The sequence below is a fragment of the Lagopus muta genome, chromosome 16, assembly GCF_023343835.1.
Source record: "Lagopus muta isolate bLagMut1 chromosome 16, bLagMut1 primary, whole genome shotgun sequence".
NCBI classification, from domain to species: Eukaryota; Metazoa; Chordata; class Aves; order Galliformes; family Phasianidae; genus Lagopus; species Lagopus muta.
This window is the reverse complement of record NC_064448.1, coordinates 8,995,996-9,016,973: the sequence shown is the minus strand read 5'-3', so window position 1 is coordinate 9,016,973 and position 20,978 is coordinate 8,995,996. Positions and strand designations below refer to the sequence as shown.

Here is a 20,978-nt window from a genome sequence, read left to right as displayed (position 1 = left end):
CTGCGGCGGAGAGCGGGCAGAGTCGTCGCCGTTCGCGTTGGCCGTTGGGTTCCGTTCCGAGTCAGCGCCCCGCACCGCCTCGCCATGCCGCTGCTCCGCGCCACCTTCCTGCCCTTCCTGCTCGGCCTCCTGCTGGCCGCTGCCGCCGCCGAGTCGGTGAGTGCCGCTTACCCCGCAACCCCGTGGCTGTGTGCCGCTCCTCCTCCTCCCTACTTGCCACTTCTGCCTTCTCCTGTCGGCTCCGGCGGAATGAGCGCGGGGTGTGCGGGTGCGTCGTAGAAACGAACCGCTCTCCGTTCCGGCTTTGATCTCCAACTGCTGCTTATGGACTTATTGGCCTTTAATCCCTCTTTTATTGCCGCTTTATGATAGCTTTGGTGAGCAGTGCGTTGCTGCATCTGGGTGCGTGTTCCTGTCGTACTGGGACGTGCCTGTGTTGCTTCCTGCTGTCCTCGTGGCTCTCGGACCAACCTTGCTTTTCTAAGGGAATACATGAATAATTTAAGACTTCTCTAAGCATATCATAAGAAAGTAAAATAAAGAAAGTGTAATGCTTTAAGCTGGTACCTGTGGTCTTCCTGTGAAGCAGAGGTCTTGGGGGTCTGCCTTCCCTGTTTGTATTTGTGCCCCGCTTCCCGATAGCACAGGATCTCTGTGTCCATTTGAAGGAGTTGCTGGTGTTAATATAATTATTGCAGGAGATGTAAGGATCTCAAAACTAGGTTTGATTATCCACGTTGCTCTGCTCTGTGAGGATCTGGGTGTGCAGATAAGCGCTGGGCACTGCTTTCCAGTAAGGGCAGGCTGGGGGGCTGCTGGTTGTGAAGTGGGAACATCACACAGGACGTCAGCAGCGATTGTCAGCTGCTCTCTGCTAAGGCCAACCAACTCCAATCCACTTTGCTCTAATCTGGTGCTTTTATCCCTGCTATTAAGCACGTGAATTGTGCCTTCAAGAGCTGGCCCAAACCAGTAGGGCAAACTTCTGGGGCAGACAGCATCTGGAAGCTGCATTGACCATGTTTGGTATGAAATGCAACTTGATGTCTCTGGAGAATGGAGTGGACTGTGAGCATCGAATTTCTGCAAAGACAACAAATTTTGAGCAGATGGATTCTGTAGGTCCTTTTGCAGAGCCATATGGAATGTTTGTCAGTGTCTTCTTGGCTGCATCAGGCAGGCTGTGTGCTCCAGCAGTAATACTGACCCACTCCAGAGTCCTGTGCAAACAAACAAGTTTAGGTTTCAGGCTGCCAGGGAGGAGACAGGATGACAAAGTTTGCGAGAGTGCTGCTGCTGCTGCTCCTCCTCTTCGTTTTTATAGCCTTGCCAAAACGTGCAGGGCTGCACAGCGTGCGGCAGGGTGAAGGCAGGTAGCTGTTTCTTCACAAGACAGGGATTGTATTTCTTGTGCTTACGTAAGAGTATGGCTTCTGAGAGTGATTTGGTGCCTGAACGTTTCCCTGAGCCTGTGCAAACAGAAACGCTTTGGCTCCTTTCCCCTCGCACGGGTTGTTGGCATGGATGGGATTTGTCGGTGTGAAGCAATCCTGGATGTGTAAAAGGGTGGGGACTGTGAGCAAAGTGCCTGAGTGTGACGTTGGTGCCGGGGTGGTGGGTGGCTGCCTTACTGCAGCTTGGTGTGAGGACATCACCTTGTTCCCTGTTGGGGGTGGGGGCTTTCCAGCTGGATCTGTGCTCCTCAGCCCTCCCTGAGCAAGTGCTCCAGGGAATAAAGGCTGTAGGGAGGGCTGTGCTGGGTGTCCCAGGGGCTTTGGGGAGAAGGGTGGGAAGCCAGCAGTGCAGCTAGTGTATGGGATGAGTGGAGCTAAGGAGGAGCAGGGCAGCACTGCAGACTCTGCCTGAACTTCTGGCATCTAGCTGGCCCCTGTCAGCATGGGGAGAGACATGAGTATTCCCAGCAGTAGTGTCTTTGCTGCAGGCTTGAGCTGCTCTTGTTGTTAATGCTACTGAAGAAGACTGCTTCTGCTGTGAGCTCAGCAGTGCGAATGGTCTGCAAGCTGCAGCCATCCTGCTTTGCTGCCTCAAAGAAAGCAGAAAGTTTCCATGCAGTGCTGCATTGTGTTCGTGCATCCCCAGCAGCCCAGCCGAGCAGAAATCCATCCTGAAAGCTGCTGGCTGAGGAGGGTGCAGGGAGAGGGGGAGGCCTCGTGCTGGCTGTGGGCTCCATTTCTGGTTCAAGGCAATCATGCTTGGAGGACTTCTGATTGGCAAAGCCGGTGTCTTGTTGATGATAGCCATGTTTGGAAAGTAGTACAGCATTATTAATGTTAAAACCGGTTTGGCTTGTCCTGCTGCCATTGATCCCCCAGGCCTATTCTTTCTGCTCTTTGCCCAGTTTCTCATCTGTCCCTCCCAATCAAATCAAGACACAGCTATCTGTGTGTTTTACTTTATTTTACTTAATGACTTGGCAAGCCTGTGGGGCAGCTGAACATCTACAGCAAATCCTGGCTTTTGCCTTGGCCTACCTAAAGTGCAGTGGTAGGGTTGGAATTGGGAGGCGATGCCCCTGGCTCCTGAAGGGAAGGAGCCTGTGGTTTTTGATAGCCAAGCCTAGAGCTGATTGTCATGATGAATGCTGGGAAGGTGTGGAAGATGGTATGCTCTCCAGTGCCTTGTACCTTGTTGGGAATGGCTGGTGGGATGAAGACGGGGACTGAACTTTGAGGCTTGTTGGCTCTCAGAAGTTAAGGCAGCTGGACAATGTGACTGCTTGTTTTCCTGCCCCTCCTGCTGCTGTCTCCCAAGACCTTGGCATTTCAAGGTCCTGCTGAGGTCTGTATCCAGTCCAACAGTTGTGGAAATGTTTTTTCCTATGCATCTTCACCTCTTCCCTCTTTTCTGAGCCTTTGCTGTTGCTTTCTATGCCTGAATGTTTGGGGTCAGGAGACTATTCCCTGTTCTCACCCTGCCCTGGTGTGCTTGGAGTGGCCCATCACTTTCCTGATGCACTTGTCCCACTTCCATGAGGCTGGAGGCTGCTCAGAGTGCAGACTTCAGCAGAATTCTTCCCTTCTGAGTCCCACTGCTAGGAAATGCTCTGGAAGTGTGCTGGCTGGCTGATGGCTCAGGACTCCCCAGCTAATACTTTGGCTAGATAAAAATGGAGCATCCATCCTTTGAAGCACTTCTTTGCTCTCAAGTTAAGGTTTATCCTCTCCAGATTGCTCTTAAATCCTTGCAGCTGGATTCTCGCCACAGCTCAGTACAGCTTGTTCCTCAATGCCCTATGATGACAGAGGGGTCCTGCTGCTTCTGTAGCCTCAGATGTGGAGCTAATGCAGCTGAAGCACTAAAACTGGACAGATCCAGCACGTCTGACCTCTGGGCTGCTGTTGTGGAGAGTGTGTGGCTGTTCGTTGAGACGGTGTGGAATGCAAACACTTCAGATTAAGGATTCAAATGATCTGCACTAGAATGAGGCTGTTGTGATGAGACTGGGCTTGGTGGCTCTGAATAGACACAGCAGCCTGGAAGGAGTTGGTGCGTCATGAGCTACTGCACGGAGGGGCTGTAGAGGATCCCATGGTGATGATCTGTTAGGGCTGCATTTCTGGATTAGTTTGGATTTCTATTTTTGTTTTTTCTCTAATCGTGCACTCAGATGTCCGGTAAGTGATGGTACCTTGGTCCAGCTCTGCTGTGTGCCGTCAGCCCTGCAGCAGCAGCGTGTGACTCAGGGTTTCTGGCACTCAGCTCCCTGAGACTGCTGTCACTGTGTGAGTAACGGCTCTGCCCTGACCCCAATGCAGTGACTCAGACTTGCTTGGCACTGGGGCACAGTGCTGGGTCCCTTTATGGGGGAAGGAGAGGGGTAAATACAGAGCTGGTGCTGCTGAGCAGCCAGGCTGTGCTGTCTGACTGCTGCCTCCTGTCTCATCTGTCTCAGTTTGTTGCTCTCTGCCACGTTACTGCTGCCACAAGCTGAGTTAGTGTTGGCGAAGGCTTCTGAGAAATCAGTGTTGTCTCAAGCAGCCACTAACTTGCTCTGGCAGCTCCATGGGTGCTGCCTTTTCAGACAGATACAGCTGGATGGGGAGAGGAGGGCGGTGATATCTGAAGTGACCGAAAGTGTTTGCAGCAAGGCAGAGGAGTGGGAAGTTGTAAAGAGGAGGCTGAGTACTGAATTCCGAATCTAGAGAAAATGTCAGCGTAGGAGGGGGAGGCACATAAGACATAGCTACATTACTCTTGATTTCCAAAGGCTGTCTGACTTCAGAAATACCCTTATTGTAAAAGCCTTGTTTTTGCTAGAAATATGTGCTCGTGTCGGTTGTATCCGTGAGTCTTTCGAGGCTGAGATTCTGCTTACAAAACACTGAATGGTTCTTGTTAGACAAATCATTGGGATAACTGAAAAATCAAAGCTGTTAATTAAAATGTCAGTGAGACACTCCTTGGGGTGGGAAGGAGACTGCTAGGCACGTAGTGTGTTACCCAAGCAGCCTGTGTCATGTAGCAAAACCCAGGTTTCTTGCTTAAACAGATTGTGTTCTGTTGGTCAAACAAATTCAGTCTTGGGAAGGATTTCTGCCTTCTGATGTTGCCCAGTTCTGGCTGCTGAGAGGAAGATGTTTCCTTAGCAGTGTAAGCAGAACTGTGCTGCCTGTCTGCTGTAAAACCCCAAAGACAAAGTGCTGTGGCCCTGCCCTGTTTACCTTGCTGGGAGGCTGACCCTGCCTCCTGCCCTTTGGCTGCAGTTACAGTCAAACTGTAGCAATAAAAAGAGCTGTTGGTGTGCATTAATGACTGCACTGGGAAAGTGCCTGCCTTGGACATGCAGCAAAACAAGCTGAATTGCACAGTGGTTGGGGATCTTGATGTGTCCCAGGTCTGGTTTTGCTCTTGAGGGCAATGGGGAGGTGGGATGCTGAGCTGGGAGCAGCAGGGCTCCTGTGGGTGGGGAGATGGATCCTGGCCAGTGTGGTGCAAGGAGAGTTGCAGAACTGCTTCTGGGGGCTGTATTCCTCCTCCAACAGCTGAGAACTTTCTACTGACCTTCTACCTCAAATGGAAATATGTGGAGCTAGTACTGATGTCAGGAGCTTGGGCTCCGAAGACACTGTTCCCAGTGAGATAAATATTTATTACAAGTCCACAGTGCAGAGCAGACTCTGGAGCCAGGCTCTTGCAGGAGGCTGTTTATGTGCGGGCTGTTCTTGGCCCTAATTCCAAATTTCCTGAGGCTGAGTATGAGGAGCTGGTACCGTGCGTTGGTTACTAAATGACTTGTTAGTCTGGTTGGGTGCAGGCTTCACAGAGCTGAGGAAGGAAGGAGCAAAGCAATAACTTCGTCACAGTCAGGAGCAGAGCTACCGTGAGTGTGCAGAGAAGTGGTGAGGGAGCTGGGAAGCTGCTGGCAGCCCTCCTCTGCTGGCAGAGGGCAGGAAACAGGGCCCAGAGAAGGGAGCGCTGCTGGGAGCAGGTGGGGCTGTGTAGTGCTGTAGGATGAGCTGCATGGTCTACAGCAGCACTGCTGGCTGCATGCTGGCCCCAAGCCAGGGCCACCTCTGTGCAGCCAGTGATGGCTCTGGTTAAAGAAGCAAAACAACACAGCAAAAAAATCTCTGTGCACTGAAACTCCAATCCTTACCATAGTAGCTAAGAAGAGAAAATCCCTGCTGTTGACGTTCTGTGTTCATACAAATGCGTACATAGGCATAGCCTGATAGCAGAGTGGTCCCACTCTTTCATCCTGAGTGCTTTCAGACTGATAACTTCCTCTGCTGTGTGCTGTTTGGCTGGCAGCTTTACCGACAGCACAACCAAAAATAGCCCACCCTGGGCTCAGCTGAGATCTTTGGGCTCCTACTTCTGATTAGATTAAAGTGGGTGGTAGGGGGAAGGAATTTGTAGGGCACAGTGCTGGGAATCTTGGCTGCACAAACAAGCTGATAGCCGCCTGGGAAAGGCTCTGTGCTCCTGAGCCTTTGAAGTCTGTGTCTGCCCAGCTTAGTCTGCTGGCATGAGGGAGTGTGGAGAGCCTGAGAATGCACGTCACACGATTCTTGCTGAGTGGAAATTCTGCTTGCACGTGTGTTGGGAAATAGTGGGTGTTGTATTCTAGGGAAGGGCAGTGAGGGCAGGCCTCTCCCTGGGAGAGGGGGAAACGTGATACACAAGGTATCCCAAGTTTGAGAAGCAGTCCTAGATGGAGAAACTGGTGTGCTGGAGCCTTTACATCCCTTTTGATTCTTCTACCACCCCCCCGGGCGGGGATCCCAGAGGAGCTTCATGTGTTAGAATAGGTGACACAGAGTGAGTTGAGAGTCCTAAAACTGAATCCCCGTTTTAGCCTTGGATAGATTTCTCCTGAACTGAGACATCAGTACTGAAGTATACAAACTACTTACAATTAGATTTCTGACAGCATAGAAACCCCATTGAACTGGATTTGAGTTCCTGTCCCTGACCTGGAGAACCTCTTGGGCTCAGCACGGCCCCATTGCAGTTGTTTTCCTCCCCAAGTCACATGAGCACCCGCTTTCCCCTGTTGCAGTTTTCCTCTGAACCTTATCTTTATTTGCTTCAGGGCAGTGATTGACACGCAGCCATCTGCAGCCCTGCTGAGCTCTGTAGACTCTGGCTGGAGGGGAGCAGCTGCCTCCTGCCCACCCTGCTGTCCTGGCTCTGTGGGCCCTGGAGCTGGGCACTGAGTCTTTCCTGCAATTATTTTGCCACTAAACCGTTCCCAGCATGTGCCTGGCTGGTGAAGGGCACCATCTTTATGGCTTTGCTCTTGGCTGATAATCAGGCAAGAGCAGTTAAACAGGAATTCATTCCTTTGTAATCTCCGTCCTCCTGTTTGGTGCTGCATTATGGTCTGAGGAGAGAGCAGCAGTGTGTGAGCAGACCAAGGCAGCCGACATTTGACTTGGTATGTGCAGGAAAGCCTACTTAGCAAGCTCCCCACCCCTGCAGAGACCAGGATGGCTCAACCCCATTGCAGGGAAAGGATTTTGCTCCATAGAGCAGGTCACACTGCAGAACCCAGGATTAGGGAATCATTGGCACAGGGATTACGGCTTGGCTGCTGCGTGAGCCCTGGGAGAGCTGCTTGCTGCAACATGGCTTAAAGAATCATAGGGGATGTGCAGGCAGGGGGACGTGGGCCAGGCTGTGTGTGAGTGCTGGGCACGTGCTGCTCTTCTGGCCATGTGTAGCACGAGGTCTGCTGGGCTTGGGTCGCCAGTTACCTACCTGCTTGGACAGAGGCTGGGGAGGCTCCTCCTAATGACATTAAACAAGTGATGCTTTGTCAGCCTACGTGTTCCTCTTGCTCTGCCTTACTGAGCAAGGTGCTGCTCCTTGCCTATACTACTAAGCAGAATCCTTTCTGTGCAATGGGGTTGAGCCCTCCTGGTCTCTGCAGGGATGGGGAGCTTGCTAAGTAGGCTTTCCTGCGCATACCAGGTCAAATGTTGGCTGCCTTGGTCTGCTCTTGCCTTAGCCATCTGGCAAAAGCTCCCTCTAACTTCCATTTTAAGTTAAAATGGGAAGATAGCTGTCCTTGCCTGTTTCCTGTGTGCTGAGGAGGACAGCTCTGGGTGCACTCAGTCCTTCCCAGTGCTGTGGGGTTCCTCAGATCTCCTGCAAGCTTCCAAACCTTTCTGGGCTTACTTCTGTGCTGTCTGTGGGCAGTTGCCTGCCTTGTCCAGTAGCTCTGCTTTCTTCAGGTGAGTTGGGTGTGTTGTGGGGTTGTCAGGTGGCATTTGCTCATGGCAGCATGGGTCTGGGAGAGATGTTTTGTCACACAGTTCCAGCTATCCCCTGCTTGACTCTGAAAAATGCCCAAAAGGGTTCTCAGGAGAGCCCTGCCAACATCAGCATGTCATGCTCTGTGTCTATGAAATGCCTTATGGAAAATGGATGGGGAAAAGCGCTGCCTAGAGACTGCTGGTAGAGTGCACCTATACCCTATGTTGATTTTCTGTGTCTGTCTCCCTTCAACACAGGAATTTCCCATAGATCTGCTTGACTAGAGACCCAGTCCTGGCTCCAGCACATACCTATGTGCACCTAGGGCTCACATCACGGATTTATGAGGTAGTCTGAGGTGCTGTTTGCCACCCCTGGCCATTAAGGTAGAACAAAGTGATTCATATTGTTGGCCTCTTGTGCCCAGAAAGAAAAACAACACAAGAGAACCTTAGGTTTATCTGTCCCTGAAGGCTGTAAAGAGTTAACAGGTCTGCACCTCAGCACTCACTCCGTTTGCAACCTCTCAGGCTGGCACGGCTCCACATGCTTTTGTCTAGGAAAGCTGACTTTCACCTTGCTCCTGTTTACTCCTGGATGTGTGTACACAGTGCTGGGAAGGGAGACGCACAGACCTCCAGGCTGTCGTTGTGGAGTTGTAAAGGAGATAAGGAGCTCCCTGTGCTCCAGGTGCCTGAGTCTCTGCAGGTCTGCTCCCTGTACAGCTTGCTGGTGATGGCTCTTCCAAGAAGCTTTTAGTTGAACCCTTGGTATGTTTGATCAGAGACAGTGAGCAGCATAAAAGCTGTTCAGTGTCTGAAAGCCTTGTTCCAGTCCCAGAATGCTTGATTTTGTAAAAGTTGTGGTGAGGATGTATGGGCTGGGGTAGGCAACTGCCTGGGTTTGGTATTTCCCAGAACTAGCCAGCAGCTGGGGAACCTGCCCATGGGGCAGAGATCTGCTTGCTGCCTCAGCAGGGGGATGCTGCTGCTTTGGGGATCGGTGGTGTGCTGGGACTATGAGCAGAGGTCCATCAGAGCCTCAGTCTTGCCTGCATGCCAGCTGTGCTCCCACTGGAGCAGGGCACACAGTGCCCGTCCCTGCCTGGCTGTGCAGCCTGACCTGGGCTTGTGAGTCCTCTGTGCTGTGAATGGTGTCCACGGTTCAAGTGCCTGATGTCTAGCAGGGCATAAACTTTTATTTTTGCCACTGGCAGGCAGGAAAAGCTGCTCCATCCCTAGCACATTGGCTAATCCCCTCAGTGCTTACTGGGGATCAGAGCTGCTTAGTGTGAGGAAGAAATCCTGGAAGCAGCCTCCTGCAGTAACAGTGGTTTTCTGCTCAGACCTCTCCTGGAAGGAAGCGTGTCAATAGCAGGGCTTGGCTTTGACTGCTGGGGCAATGTGGGCTAGCCCAGCAAGCAGTGTGCTGCTGCCAGTGGGTCTCCAGCCTGAGACAGCAGGACTCTGAATGTCCTGTGCCCTTCTCCAGCTGGCAGTTGCAGAGGGTGTTCAGCTGAATGTGGCCTGAGATGGATTGGCACGGGCTGCCTGCTGCTGCCCTGCGTGTTCTGTGGCCTGGCAGCTCAGGGGATGCTGTGGTTGTAGGGAGGCTGAGTCTTCCCTCTTAGAAAGGAATGGTACTTTTTGAGCAGCTCTACAGGGAACCCTGTGGCGCTTGAGAAGCCCTGAGCCTTTGCTTTTAAGTCTGTGAAAGCACTGTGTGCCCTCTCACAGGTGTGTATGCAAGGAATGTGCCTGCTGCACATGCTGTACCCACTGTAACTCTTCTTGGGCTGCCAGGACCCATCTCAGGAGCCTGCTCCTTGGGAGAGTGTGTCCCAGTGCCTGGAGGGCACACACAGAGCAGGGCACACCGAGGTGCCCGGCAGCCCTCCAGCTTCCTGTGCTTTGGGGTGAAGCTGTACGAATGAGGCTTGCTGCCTGCAAGAAAAGCTTTCTGTGGGCTTTGAAGAGCTCTTCTGGCTTCCAGGAACTTCCCTGCCCTTAATCAAGAGGATGATGAAGAGTGAGTTTGGGGAACGCTCCCCTATAATCTTATTTATGTTTCTGAGTCAGTAATTTCCTTGTTATGTCCTTTGGCTTGTAAACACTGTCTCTCCTGACTTAAATAGGGCTTTCTGATAGACGAACATAGTGCATTCCACAGTATGTACTAATCACCATGGCTGAGTGCCATGGCTTTGCCTATGTCTGGGCTGATCTGATAAGGCCAGCCTGCTGTCCAGCTGCTCAGTGGCCTGAATGTGGCTTTCCTTGAGCCACCCTGGCCAGGAGAGGCTGTTGACCGCTGTGATTCACAGCACTGTGAGCTGGCGTGGGGTGAGGTTCAGCATGGCTGTCTGACCTGGCAGCCCACTTGAGCAGACCTACAGCAAACATGGCTCTACTGTCCTAGCTCAGGTGGACTGGAGTTCATCCTCCCTGCACCTCAATGGGATGGCCGTGAGCTGTAATGGGAGTGTGGCTGTGTGCTGGCAGCAGTTCGGGTTTTGGCTGGGTTTCACGTATCTTGAGATGAATTTGCCTTGGAGCAAGTGATCAACAATGTTGGGAACACCTGGTTCCAGGGGGAAGGAGGATTTCTTCCCAGCAGTCCTTCCTCCCCAGGCCCCTTCCCCTTGCCCTGTGCCATCTGAAGCAGAGAGGAGCAGGGCTCTGGGAGAGCTGGGCTCAGTGCTTCCTGCCCTGTGGCTGTTCAGTTGGTTGTCCTCCAGCAGAGCTGCAGAGGAAACCAAAGATACCACAATAAGCTAATGAAAAGCATGTCTAGTAGCCACTGCTCCTCATGCAGAATGAGAAGCATCCTGCTCTCACCACAGGGCCTTGTTTGTGGCAAAACAAATATGCTAATGGCAGGGAAATCTGGGCTGGGGCTGTGGGTAGAGGAAGTTGACACATGTGATGGATTGTGATGGATTGTTAGCATTTGCTTCTAAAATCAATAGTGGGCGCAACTTGTCAGTTGGTTTGTCATTCGGTGTCACTGCTGGGCTGGAGGATGTGTCACACCTCGCTGGGCTGGCAGGGGGGCTGTTCCAAGTCCTGGAGCTGCACAGCCTGTCCTAGCAAAGCAGTGAGCAGCAGAGCTGGGGGGGTGAGGCCAGGATCCAACTGACCACGGTCTCTACTTAGGCTCATGAACTGTACTTTCCCAAAGCCCTCAAGTGTGAAGAACTGTGGGATGAAGGCATAGTTGTGGCTATTGAAAAATGTTCTCCTGGGATAAACCTCCAGGACTTAAACCAGAGAGATGCTGAAGAAGTGCATGCCCAGCATTTCTGTGGGGACAGCAGGAAAAAAAACAATGTGACAGCCTAGCCCTTAGCTATGGGACCTGTCTGCCTGCATCGTACTCCTTGCCTTCGGGGAAGGGGTTAAGTTCCCACCATGCCAATGACTTCATGGCTATGGAATTGGAGGCAGCTGAGCTGGAATCTGTGGGCTGGTGTTGGGCAATGAAACTGCATCTGCAGGACCCTCACCTGGCCCCAGGCTCCTGGGAGAGGAGCGATGCTTTGGGGAAGTTGCATAACCTTGGCAAGGGCAGGAGGTTTGGGCTTGTGGCTCCTTCAAGACCCAAGTGCAAATCAGTTCTAGTGTCTAAATTGCTGCTGTGGCCAAACAGCTGATTGTCTGAGCGGCTCTTCTGGCCTGGCTGCTCTGCAAGCTGGGCAGGCTGCCCTTCTGCACTGCTGTTTTGCTAATGTGTGTCTGCAGCTACAGCCGTTAGACCCTCGGATCCTGGGCTTCATTTCATAGACTTGTTTACACACGTTTCAATAGGTGAGGCGAGGAAAGCTCTTCCTTTGGGCGGGTCATTATTGATAGCGAATGCTCTTGAACATCACACTGAATTGCAGTGCAATTCAGCCGAACTGGCAGACCAGTTTTAACCTTTGGGTAATAAAGTAGGTTTGTTCTCAGTGCAGGAAGCAATGAATTGCCTCAATGTGAAGCTTTGGTGCTGGGGGGGGGCAGGGAACAACAACAAAAAAAACCATCCTGACTTATAGGTGCCAGGCTTTTTCTTTGGGAACAGGAAGTTCTTCCAAATCCCCCTTTACGACAAACTGAAGGCATTGTTTTTTTGCTACAAACTCCTGACCAAGATCCTGTTGTGTTGTTTCCATCCCATGGTTGTTCAGTGAACCTCCTGAATCTGCAGCCCTCAGGAAATTCCCCTCTATGACTTCTCACTTCTGTTCTGAGAAATTCTAGGGGAATTCAGCTGCTTCCAGTGAAGATAATGTCTTGTTGGAGAGGAAGTTCAGCATTTAATGTTCTTGTGATGGAAGCGATGCGCTCAGCACAGGTCCTGAACTGCTGATCTTTTGTGAAACCCTTTCCAGCAGTCGTCTGAAACTTAACTCTTATCCCCCCTGTCCCCAGGTGAGAGAAACAGAAACCATGGATGCCCAATGGCTTAACTACCCTGGCTCTGGAGACCTGCCAGATGATGAAGACATTGCTGAATTCACACCTCACTTAACTTCTGATGAGTTTGATATTGATGTTGTATCTGGCTCTGGAGGTGAGTGGGGAAGTAAGTAACCCTGTGCCAGCAGCTGCAGAACCAAGTGAGGGTACAAACCAGGGCTCTAGAAGGAGCTGTGGTGTGCCAGGTGAAGATGAGAGAGCCCTGTGGGTTGGAGGAAAGCAGTGAAAGTGGTTGAATCACTTGGGGAGGACAGATGGAATCCAACTGAATGTTGGAGGCTGAGGCTCTTTCCTTAGAACTGTGAAGAACTTGTGAGAGACTTAACAAATAAACAGAATTGTAAACTTAAGGCAGTGTTAAAAGGCTTAAAGCTTACCTTGTTTAGCCTCAGCTGAGATGGTAAAGGACTAACTGGTGTGCAAGTGAACTCTGTGACATGCAAAGCTCCCTGCCCAAACCAGTTTCAGCAGCTCCTTGTCCCCTTTATGTGAGCATTTCTTCTCTGAATGGAAAAGAACAAGTCCTGAAATCGGTACCTGACATGTTTGGGCAGATCTGGTGACTAGAGGTTTAGCAAGCTATCCTCTAGGGGTGGGTGGTGAGAGCTTTGCCCTCCCTTGGCATTAGTTTGGCAAGCTGTGGCAGACCTGCTTTGCAGAGCAACTCCAGATATTCTGCAGCGGGGTCCCATGGGTACAGCTGAAGATCCCTGGTGTGCACGAGGTGTTGCTCTTGGGGTTGCATCTTTTGATCTTGTGCAATCAAAACTATCAAGTGATGGATGCTCCAGCAGGTAAGAGGGAACTGTATTCAGGAGAGAACTGGAGTCCTAGTTACACTGCAGTTGCTGGAAGCGTTGGAATTATGGAGAAACAGTTTGTAATGTGAGGAAAACTTAGTGTGCTCTTCTTCCCTTCCTGCAGACTACTCGGATTCTGATGATGCCATGTACCTGACCACTGTGGATACTCCTGTGGTAGGTGTTACCTTTGCATTTTTTTAAGCCACTCTGGTCTGTCTCTGAAGCTTTCTGAATACCCTTCCCCCTGCAAGATGAGGCATGGAGACAAATCTACCTGCGTGAGCCAGAACAGCACACTTATAAAGCACTGAGCAAACTTTCCTTGCCTTGCACACCCTCCTGCTTTCAGCTGCAGGTAGGCTGGGTGCTGCTTACTGACGGGTGTGGTCTGTCTGTTCTCTGCAGATATCTGACAACTATATCCCTGGAGATAGGGAGAGAAAGATAGAAGGCGAGAAGAAAAACACGATGCTGGACAATGAAATCATTCCAGACAAAGCTTCACCTGTTGAAGAGAACCTGTCCAACAAGATCTCCATGGCAAGCACAGCCAACAGCAGCATCTTTGAAAGAACAGAAGTTCTTACAGGTAATAATTCACATTGTTCTTAAACTCTGGCAATAAATTATTCGTATTGTAAATCAAAATGGCTTGCATTGTTCTCTGGGGAGCAGTTCCCTTCTGACAAAGCAAGTGAGTTGCATTACCACTGTGACTACCTGTAACCAGCAACTTCTGCCTGCTAGTCCTCGAATGGCAGAGGAGCCTATTGCTTGCCTTGCTGGGTAAACAGCTTATTTTTGGGCTTGTCACCTGACTGTTGGCTTAAACAAGTGTCACAAGTCATGTGACAGCTGCCGTGCACCTGCCAGCCTCAGCCAGAGGCATATCTAGCCATGAATCAACAGTGTCATAAACTTGTAAAGCAAACACTGGCGTTGTCCTTCTAACCTCTGCCCAAGGCTTGCCTTTTCTGAGCCCTGCCAGGGATGTAGCAGCTCCTGTAAGGTGTCTGAGCACCTTGTCAGCTGTTACAAACCCTTGTTGCTCTGTCTGGAGCAAAACCAAGCAGCATGTGGGACAGATCTGTCTCAAGGCAAGCTTCATCCTGCGCTTAGCGTGATGGTCTGAGCACTGGTCTTGGCAGGTCACGTTGATACGCAGCCATCCTTCTGCCTGGAAGACTGGAGTGCCGGGCCACCCAACATCAGAGCTGGCTTAGTGCAGTGAGAAGGTGTCACAGCAAAAGATAAACTTGACTGGGGGAGAGGGGAGAAGCTTAGTGGTGATGGTGGGGAGCTGTAGCAGTGTACTTTGTATGGAGTCTCCAGGGCGTGCTCACACAACCAATTGACAACTCAATCAAATGAAAGCTGTGCCACCTTCCTGGAGTTGATGCTGTCAGTAGTTGGGGCATGGCTCTTTCTTTGTCTCCAAGCATGGAGGTTGTCTTATCAGAAGTCCTTTTTAGCCCTTAACTGGAAGATTAGAATGGACTGTGATTGGCTTATGGTTGGAGGAAAATCAGTTTCTGGCTCTTTTTTTCCAAGAACATCTTCTGTTGTAGAAAATGTCAGTACCTATGGGGATAGGTGTGTGGGCAAAGCTGACTGGAGGCAGTTCTGGGGACTGGTGCTGTTGGCAGATCTTGAGATCTAGGAACTTGGAGTTGCCTCAGAGTTCGGACTGAATTCCATGTTTCCTCTCCCCCTGCAGCTCTCATTGCAGGAGGAGCAGTCGGCCTCCTGTTTGCTGTCTTCCTGATCCTCCTCTTAGTCTATCGCATGAAGAAAAAGGATGAAGGCAGCTACGACCTCGGCAAGAAACCCATCTACAAGAAAGCCCCTACAAACGAGTTCTATGCTTAAAGCTCAGCGGCGCCCTGTGCCCCTCGAGGGACAAATGGACTGTATGGAAACACTGCCCTCCAGTGAGACGTGCTGAACAAACGCTCTTTTTGGATTGAATTTCAAAGTGACTTTGAAGGGGGGGGACCAAACTTTCTACATAATCCATCCCACTCAGCTAACAAGGGCCCAATGAAATACAAAGAGTCTTGGGGGGAGAAAAGCCTCAGTGTATTTTTTTTTTTCCTAAAGCTAGTGTAAAAACAATAAAGATGCCAAACTTTCTGCTTCTTTTTATAGAGGGTATATAAACACCAAACAGACTGTATGGAAGCAAACACCATGTGTTTGCAGCCAGAGTGCTGTGCTCAGATTGGCTGCTTCTGTAGAAGATGGCTTTTTGTATAAACCTGGCTAACAGACATCTTGCAGCAGGCTGTCGATGTGAAGCGTTTCTGTGAGGAACTATTTATCAATCTCTTACACTACCGATCACGTTGCCTTGCTGGGGAGCAGAGGGTCCACGGGGATCCCGATCCCCCAGTGCCATAAATGGCTGATGGGAATGTCTTCCCCAGGAGACTTCTGCCTTCCTGTCTGCCCCAGGCAGGGGTCATTAGTCTGTGCAATCAGGACAGCCCCTTTCTCTTGGCTATGTGACACCCTTTCCTTGCCTTTGCTTTTTTTTTGTTTTTTTGTTTTTTTTAGGATTGCCTGTAGGATTTTTATAACAAAAATTTTTAAAGAGGAGAGCTTAACGTTTATATGAAGTTTTGTAGAAATTGTTTTGAAATAAAAAAAAAAAATCTACTTTTTTAATTTCCTCAGATTTATTTTTTCAATCCCTTTGTGTTTTCTTTGGGCATATCTCTGGAGATGTTTATGATTCATATTCAGAACTGCAGCAGTTAGCTACAGCGTGGTCACTGGTTTCTTCTGCTTCTATAGCAGCTACTGTAGAGGGTAAAGATATTTATGGTTTTCCTGTAATGTAGGTTCTGATTTTTTTTATTATTTTTTTAAAATAGAATTATTTATAGTTTCTGGAATGGCTGCTCTTTGCATCTGGTGACTTTTATCCTTCTTATGTAAAACGCTAATATAATGAGTCTCTGTGGAAACTATTTAAGCTTTATTCTGTGAATTTTAATTATAAATTCAAGGCAATAACTTTTAGACTTAATCTGTATGCAAAATTGGATTCATTATATGATTGAAGTAGGGGAAAGATTTAGTATTTCTAGCCTGTAATATATTATAATCAGTCCTATAGAGCTCTATGTTATATTTTTACAGAGAAATACACAGCTAAGTGTGAAGGCTGGAGGTAACCCTTCAGCAGCCTCGCTGTCTGTGAGGTCTGTTTTGTACTGCTGTTTGGCCAGCATCTTGCCTGGAGTGCAGGTGGGCGTTGGGTCTGCCTGGGTGGCAGCTCCCAGCTGTGGCTCTTGCACTGCATACCCTGTATGTAGCTCCTACCTCTCAGACCCATTCCCAGTGCTCCAAGAGCAGAGGATGCAGTGCACGTCCTGTGCTTTGGGGTGGCGTTGCAGGATTGTAGCTGTTTGGTGCGGTTTGAAGCCCAACCTGGGTAGGCAGCATGAAGCTGATGTAATCTAAACAGCTCTTGGAGCCTCCTGAGCAGGACTTTGAGGCTTGTGGCCAGATGCTTAGAGGCAACAGCACAAAGAAATGAGGCTTTAGTTGGTGGCGGCCGCTCCTTGGTGCTGCCCTGGGGCAGCAGGCAGGGATGTGTTGATGTGAGTTTGGGAGGACTTTCCCAAGGGTCCTCCAGCACTGTATGTTTTTGGAAGCTGCAGGCTCTGGGGTGCTCTAAAAACTATGCACAGTTGGATGTAGGGTAGGAAGGAGAGGGGGGACTCACTGCCTATGGACAGCACTGCCAGGAAGGCAGAAACAGTGTCTGCTTCTCTGGATATCTCAATTCTCTCGTGTAACTGCTCTTGGGGATTTTCCACTGTTACTGACTTCTATTTTTTTTCTCCACAAATAAACTGGTACTTTCTAAAATTGGCTTCTTGGACTGTTTCTGATCTGGGATTACTTTTGGGAACTGGATAACAGAGCCTGTGTCTGTAACTCCTTGGTTTACCAAAGGGAGGGGTGTGCTGGGAGCGGTGTGGCAGTGCCCTGCAGTGCCCTGCAGCTCAGAGGGGCTTTGTCACTGTCCCCATTCCTGCTGCCTGTAGGAGCAGCAGGGCTGGGCTTCTGGAGCAACCTAGTGCTGAGTTCTTCAGGCAAGCAGTGTGGATGCAGCATGGCTTCCAGGTGGGAGCATATGTCCTCTGTGCCACTTCAACCCAGAGCAGCTCTTTGGTAAGCCCTGGAGGAGTCTGTGGCTTCTCCAGCCCCTCTGCCCTGGCACTTTGGTGCTCCTGAAGGATGGGGTTGGCTCTGCTTGCTGGGATGGGCGTTGAGTGTCCAAAGAAGTGCAGTGTTTAAATGGATTATTGTCCTTGAGAAAATCTAATTGCTCTCTCCCTGCTAGGAACTCCTGCTCTGGGCAGCTGGGAGCAGTGTGTGTGCTCCCTTAGGGCTGCAGATACACATTGGCTCTGTGCTGCTGCCTGCTCTGTGTCCAGGACTTCAGGTGTTACTGGGCTGGGCTGACCTCTGCTCCTGGGAGCTGCTGTTTGTCCAGACCTGGTGATGTATGCCTGCACCCTCTGTGTTCTCATGCCTCCAACAGCCGGGATGGGCTCTTGGCCTTGCACCTCAGGACAGCATTTGTTTGTCTCTTCCTTTCCCAAGGGCTTCATTTCAGTTGCAGGAATCCCTTGTGCTGTGTTTGTGCAGTGCTCTGGATGGGCTCTGCAGGTCACAGGGTGCAGCACCCACAGGCTCTGCTCCTTGCTGCCTACTACCCTTGAGTGATGCTTCGCAGAACCCGCCCTGCTCCCGGCTGTCATTCGGTCGCATTTCCTCGTGGTGCAGCTCTGCTCTTACACCAGGACCCCCTTTGGAGTTAAAGCTGAGCACTGCCGCCCTCTGCTGCGGGATGGGGCGCTTTGGGGGTGGGCTCCTCCGGGATGCTCTTAGCCGGGTGACCCCGTTACCCCTCCCCGGGCTCTCCCGGGCCCCGCTCCGCTTTGTGGCTGCTGCCCCCTCCTGGCACTGCGCGCACCCCGCAGGGTTTTCTTTATTATTTTTCCTCTTTTTTATTTTTTTATTTTTTTATTTTTTCCTTTTTCCTCCCTCTTTTTTTTTTTTTTTTTTTTTTTTTTTTTTCACTTTACCCTTCTTTTTTTCATTTTCTATTTTTTCCACTTTTTTTTTTTTTTTTTTAACTTTTTCCTTATTCACCCTTCCCCCTACTTCCACCCATTCCCCTTTTCCTTTATTTATTTATTTATTTAGTTAGTTTTGCCATTGCATTGCAAGAAAATCAGTCTAACTACCCAGCAGGTAACAGCTTCAGGCCTGGAGATGCAGAGAACTCTCATATTGTCATTATGCCTGAGTACTTTATCAGCCAGTTCACCCAGAGTGCAGGGTGGGAAAGGCTCAGACGAGGGGTAAACACTAACAAAGTGTCAGCTATGATGTGCTGAAGCTCGTGGCAGGGCTATAGGTATGCTCTGAAAGATGCCTAAGACCTGCAAGGAAGCGTTGTTCCTCTGCAGAAGGCACCAAAAAGGCAGCGGGGTACAGTGTTGCTCCCACCACATCATCCTGACCTTGCTGTGCTGAGCATCACCGAGAGCAGCTTTGAGGTCAGACCAGGGCCACAGGAACCAGAAGGGGCAGGTAGGGGTTTCTCTGCTAAAATATCTATGGCTTGGGAAATGTGCAGGTGGGAGAAGATGCATTTGTCCTGGGAACAGTGTCAGTTTAATAATGTGGAGGCAATACTGCAGAGGAGCATTGGGTGCATACTGCATGCACTCACTGTGCTGCTGTGGGGAGGTGATGCAGTTGGGTCTCCTGGGCTACCATGACTAGCAGTGCTGCTATTTCATCTTCCAAATCCATCTGTTTCAAAGGTGCACCAAAGCCCCACTCCTTTCCTTGAGCTTTCACCTGGGGCTAGGAGATCTGGGTCTCTATCCAGCAGCCTTGGGAGGAGGTGCAGCAGAGATAGAATGAGGGCTGAGAGTGCCAGGGTCTCTGTACCCCACAGGCTTCTGCTGGCCCCAGGGAATGGAGTGTTGCTGGTGCAGAAGCACCACTCACCCCCCAGTGCAGCCCTCTGCTCTGCACCATCCCCCTCCCAGGAGGAAGTTTCAGGGTGTTTGGCCCAATATTGACATTGCAGAGGGGAAAGGGCTGCTTTTTAATCACCGCCTGATTATTTGGAGGGAAGGCAGAGAAGCGGGGGGCCGAGGTGGGCCGGCAGCCCCACAGAACATGGAGTGAACAATGGGGCCAGTGTTGGGCTGAGCACCACAGCTCCCTGCAGCAACGCCCAGCAAGGAGTTTTCAGCACGTTCCTATTCCCTGCTCAGGTATAATTACACCGGGGAACAAAGAGCCCTTTACAGCTGCCTGCTCCCCCCAGTACAGCCCTGGGGCTCCCTGCACACACACCTCTGTGCCTGCTCTTAGTGGGATGTGGGGGGACAGGGGATCATGGTGACAGTCAAACCCTATCTGGCTCTTCTGGGGTCTGTCCATCCTCACTGCAGAAAGCACGGAGCAAATCTCTCCCTGCCCCAGTACCAAGCCTGCTTTTTTGGGGTTGCAGCATTGCTGTAAGCTGGAGATTGTTTATTAAAGCCTCTTTCCTTATGCCCTATTCACAGCACTGGAGATGCTGTGTTGGGACAGGTAGTGACACTGTGGTAGCAGGCAGAGTCTGGCTCAGAAACCTCTGGCCCAAGCTCAGCTCCCATGGCCAGGCACCTCTCTGGGATCACATTTGCATTCAACTGTGTTCAAACATCAAAGCAGTGAAAATTATTAGTATTATTTGACACACAGCCCACACTGACATCTCTGCTCCCAGCCATCCTCACCATGCCAGCACCACCCTGTGTGGGGGGAGCTGGGCACAGCGCTGCAGGTTTGTAATCCTCTAGCTGCTGCTTCTCCTCCAGAACCCCATGCTGAGCCCAGCTTCCACCCAGATCCCCTGGCCCTGATACAGAGCTGATGGGCACCAATGGGGGGTTCAGTCCTTCCCTGCACTGCAGGCAGCCCAGGGCTGTGCCAGAAGGGAGTTTTTTCAATCTTGCTTGTTTTACAGCAAAACAAACAACCCAAATCCCAACTCTCCACACGGGCAGGGCTGAGAGCTCAGAGCTGTGGATACAGGAGCACAGCGGGTTCTGGACGGCCCGTTTTGCAGTGCCTCAGCATCCCTCAGCTCTGCTTCTTTTGGCTTTAGCTCTGCCTCCCGCCACCCTGCTGGGTTATTTGCGGCTCTGTCAGTAACGGATAAGTCAGCAGAGGTTTTCTGGGCACTGCACAGACCTAGGGCCCCATCCAAAGCTCTGGGGCCAGGGCTGCCCTTGGGGTGATGCAGTCGGCACGGTGCGCACCGGCCCGGCTGCGGCTCGCTAGATGGCGGCAGCTGCTCTCCTCCCGGAGGGCGGGGAGCGACAAGCCGCGATTTTCCTCTCGATGTTTTGAAGGAGCTCTCAGCTCTGCCTCCCTCGTGCGGTGCCGGGAACTGTGCTTCGCTTTCCCAACGCCCTCAGGCTTTGCCATTATCCAGAGATAAGGGCGTGTACCGTAAACGTAACAACGTGAGCCTGTTTGAAGCCCTTCAAGTCGACAAGAACCGCTCCTCCTGCCTTTCAAGACCCGGCTGCTGCTGAACGAAGAAGGGGTCACTTTCCATTTATCAAACAGAAGTGGTGCACAGGAAACGGCTGTGGCTGCAGCTCCTATAGAGCGGGTGGGGACTGAGCCCCGACCCCATCCTAACTATCGAGCTCGCTGTGCAGATGAAGAAAATGCTCTGGGGGGTGAAGAGCACTGTCTCAGCATGTCTCAGCAGAGCCATGACTGCTGGGAAGAGTTTGCCTTTCTTCCCCCACCCCCCACCTTTTGAAATAATGCCATTTGGGTCTCTAAGCAGGAAATCAATAATAATCTAGTGCTGATATTCAGCTGCTGGATGAGATTCCTCCTATAGATTAATAACACTTAAAGTCCCAGACATTCATCATTCCTGTCCCTC

At 50.9% G+C, this 20,978-nt stretch overlaps 1 protein-coding gene across 1 annotated transcript; it reads left to right on the top strand.

Moving 5' to 3' along the window:
- On the top strand, positions 1–15,078 carry SDC4 (syndecan 4). The gene is made up of 5 exons (XM_048963060.1): positions 1–156; positions 12,135–12,276; positions 13,107–13,159; positions 13,391–13,574; positions 14,703–15,078. The coding sequence occupies exons 1-5, from the start codon at positions 85–87 to the stop codon at positions 14,852–14,854; spliced, it is 603 nt and encodes a 200-aa protein (XP_048819017.1). The 5' UTR covers positions 1–84; the 3' UTR covers positions 14,855–15,078.
- Positions 15,079–20,978: the final 5,900 nt, after the last annotated feature.

Excerpts from the sequence above, each read along its gene's own strand:
- SDC4 (XM_048963060.1), top strand. The coding sequence starts at position 85 with ATGCCGCTGCTCCGCGCCACCTTCCTGCCCTTCCTGCTCGGCCTCCTG. Across the intron at positions 157-12,134 it reads CCGCTGCCGCCGCCGAGTCG|GTGAGAGAAACAGAAACCAT; the intron begins GTGAGTGCCGCT and ends CCCTGTCCCCAG. Across the intron at positions 13,160-13,390 it reads CCACTGTGGATACTCCTGTG|ATATCTGACAACTATATCCC; the intron begins GTAGGTGTTACC and ends TGTTCTCTGCAG.